At 48.3% G+C, this 2,743-nt stretch overlaps 2 protein-coding genes across 2 annotated transcripts in view; one reads left to right on the forward strand and one right to left on the reverse strand.

Annotated features, from left to right (window-relative positions):
* Nucleotides 1-2,373, forward strand: part of SYDE1 (synapse defective 1, Rho GTPase, homolog 1 (C. elegans)) — a gene marked incomplete at its 5' end in the record, with an annotated part of 4,250 nt that extends 1,877 nt beyond the window's left edge. Inside the window, 2 exons of the mRNA XM_009890902.1 lie at nt 9-109; nt 2,225-2,373. Coding sequence (XP_009889204.1) covers nt 9-109; nt 2,225-2,373 — 250 coding nt within the window. The remainder of the gene's footprint in view (nt 1-8; nt 110-2,224) is intronic.
* A 219-nt stretch (nt 2,374-2,592) lies between these two features.
* ILVBL (ilvB (bacterial acetolactate synthase)-like) overlaps nt 2,593-2,743 on the reverse strand; it is a 12,749-nt gene continuing 12,598 nt past the window's right edge. The window contains exon 15 of the mRNA XM_009890903.1: nt 2,593-2,735. Coding sequence (XP_009889205.1) covers nt 2,593-2,735 — 143 coding nt within the window. The remainder of the gene's footprint in view (nt 2,736-2,743) is intronic.

A 2,743-nucleotide genomic window follows, 5' to 3' on the forward strand; every position in this document is an offset into this window, starting at 1 on the left:
GCTACCGGTACCGGCAATCGCAGTTACGCCCACTGCGAGGACATCGCCAGCGCCGTTGACTTCAAGAGGCACATCGAGGTGTTGCACTACCTGCTGCAGGCCTGGCCGGGTGAGCGGGGCCGGGGGGACACCTGCAACCCCCCCACACACACTTCGAGGGGGCTCTTTGCCCGGCTACCTCCTGGGCCACCATCGGTGGCAGCTGTTCTGGGAGTACATGACCCCCCCGCTGTGACCCCCACTGTGTGTCACCATCCCCAGCAGCTGCTCCCGGGCTCTGTGGCCCCTTCTCCTCTCTAGAATCAGCAGGCTACAGAAGCCATAAAAGTTTGTACAGAAGTCCTGCAACTTGAACCAACTAATGTGAACGCACTGAAAGACAGAGCAGAAGCTTATTTGCTGGAAGACTTGTATGAAGAAGGTACAGTTGTGTGCAGTTTGCGCATACTTTTTTGTGGGCGTTTAAAATGCAGTTAGTGTTTCAAAAAATTTTAATATGCACTTTGATTCTACACTACGTTGTTATCCCTAATCAGCATTGGTAGTTGCAGATTTACAAAAATATCTGCTGGTAATTTTGTCTTGATTAGTATAAGTGAAATGTACTTGTTTTATCTACGGCAGAGTTGTCGTTACAACAGTGGGCTATGTTCAGGTTGTTTTATGAGACTGTACAGCTTACTGAACTTAAACACATTTTATATAATCAGCAATGTCAGACAATTGCATTTAGAGATAAAAGGTAATTGTAGTTAGTGGTGTAAATCCATTTTAGTGTCTTTACATGGCAGCATGAAACAATACTGTTCTATCCACTAGCATGTGTTGAGGGCAGAGGAAGGTAACAGCCATTGCTTCACCTCCGTGGGTCTCTGTAGTGCTGCTAAGAGCAGTAAACTCGTTCTGCTCCTGAGGCCGCGTTTTCCATAAGCCATTTCCATAAAATGCATATTGTTACATGGGCCCCTCTACAGCCTTGGACAGCAGGGACTAAGTAATGGATGTCTCTGAGGACACCATTATGTTGTTACCTACCTCCTTCAAGAGTGCTAACTGCTAATGTGCTATTAAAAAAAAAAAATTCTTCAAAACTTAATTTGGTGAATTTCATTTCCACAAGAAACCAGGCTTAAGAAGGACATTTGGACAATCTGTCTCTTCCAGCCCCCATGCTCAGTCATGCAGCAATTTTGAAAGTACTGGGTTGTTTCAGTCAAATGTGATGAGGGAGAGGGCTTGTAGGCTTTAAATCTGCAGAATACTAGTTCCATTAATTTTAGTACTCATAGAACAATTTTCCTTTTCTGTATTCTGGTACTGGATCTTTCGCTTTACAACTGAACAAAAAAACCTTTTCTATTTAAACATTCATGAAGGCAGCTGTTCTCATTAATAGCACGCTCAGATTTTTTTTGTCTTTTTGAGAAATTAATCACTGAGAGATGAACTTCAGGAGGTGAGCAATATCACTTCAAAAATGAGATACCTATTTTGTTCTTTTTTTAGTCCTCCTTGTCTCAAATTAAAACACTGTATGAAGAGGACTGGTGTGGTTTCAGTCAGTCCTCTTCATCAGCCCTGCAGACTTTGTTACTTCGAAAGTGACCTGGTCCTAGTCCCTCTTTGCTGAGGCTGGCCAAGCCTTCTTCCCCTTTATAAGAAAAAGGGTGGAACACAACAGCATTTTGGAGAACTGATGGCCTTTCTACAAAGGGATTGCTTAAACAAAACCACAGCCAAACCCATAGTGTGAGGAAAAAATGTCTGTTTTTCTTAGGGTAATGTTTTTCCTTTTGATTGTTAAGAACTGCAGTGTCAACCTAAAAGTGAGGCTCAGGAAGATTTTGCAGTGAGGAGGCCCCCTTTGGGCATTGCCCCATCTTTTTCTGTACTTAAGTACAGCGGAAGTAAGCTCAATCAGTGTTGGGAAAAGTAGACTTACAAATGAATTAAAAAAACCAAAAAAAAAAAAAAAAACACCAAAAAACCCCTTTTTATCCCCCCAAATTAACCCACTGCCAGTGTTACAGGGGAGGAGGGGTCCCCAAAATATAACACCCCCCCCTCCCCAAAACCAGCCTTGCTCAGTATTAGCCTTAAAGGAACCAGCTGAATGTGAAATCACCGGCCCGGCCGGGCTGAGCCACCAGTGTTTAAGCGCCCGGGCAGAGGGGGCGCAGGTGGGTCAAGGTGACAACGCTGTCCCCTTTGTCCCCCACCCCAGGGTGGCCTGACACCCCCTTCCCCTCGCCCTGCCACCGCCTTGTCACTGTCACCAGCAATAAACGACACAAGCTGCACTCGCCGCCGGGGCTTTGTGCGTGCGTTGGTGTGACGCCGTCCCCGCAAAGGGCAGGGGGGCAGAGGGGGTGACAGTCCCCAAAATGTCACTTAGGGTGTCGCCACCCAAATTGATGGCACTGGGTGGCGGGTGTGGACAAACGGCGCTGCTTTATTGCCGGGGACACGCACAAGTTGTTGTCCCCTGGGTTGGGTGTGCAGCACCGGTGTCACCCAAACCCACCTTCCTCCATCCCCAGCCCCACCTCCCCTGGCTGGGGACACAGCTGGGACATTTTGGGGACATTGTCCTTAAACGGAGATGGAACCATCGCGGAAGTCGGTCTTGCCGATGAGGGCGTTGATGAGGACGGGGCGGCCTTGGCGGCACGCTTCCTGCGCGGCACGGAGGACGGCGTCCAGCCGCTCGCGGGCAGGGCGGCCCACCACCAAGGCTTTGCCC

This window comes from Charadrius vociferus, unplaced genomic scaffold (genome assembly GCF_000708025.1).
Source record: "Charadrius vociferus isolate BGI_N301 unplaced genomic scaffold, ASM70802v2 scaffold89, whole genome shotgun sequence".
Classification (NCBI taxonomy): domain Eukaryota; kingdom Metazoa; phylum Chordata; class Aves; order Charadriiformes; family Charadriidae; genus Charadrius; species Charadrius vociferus.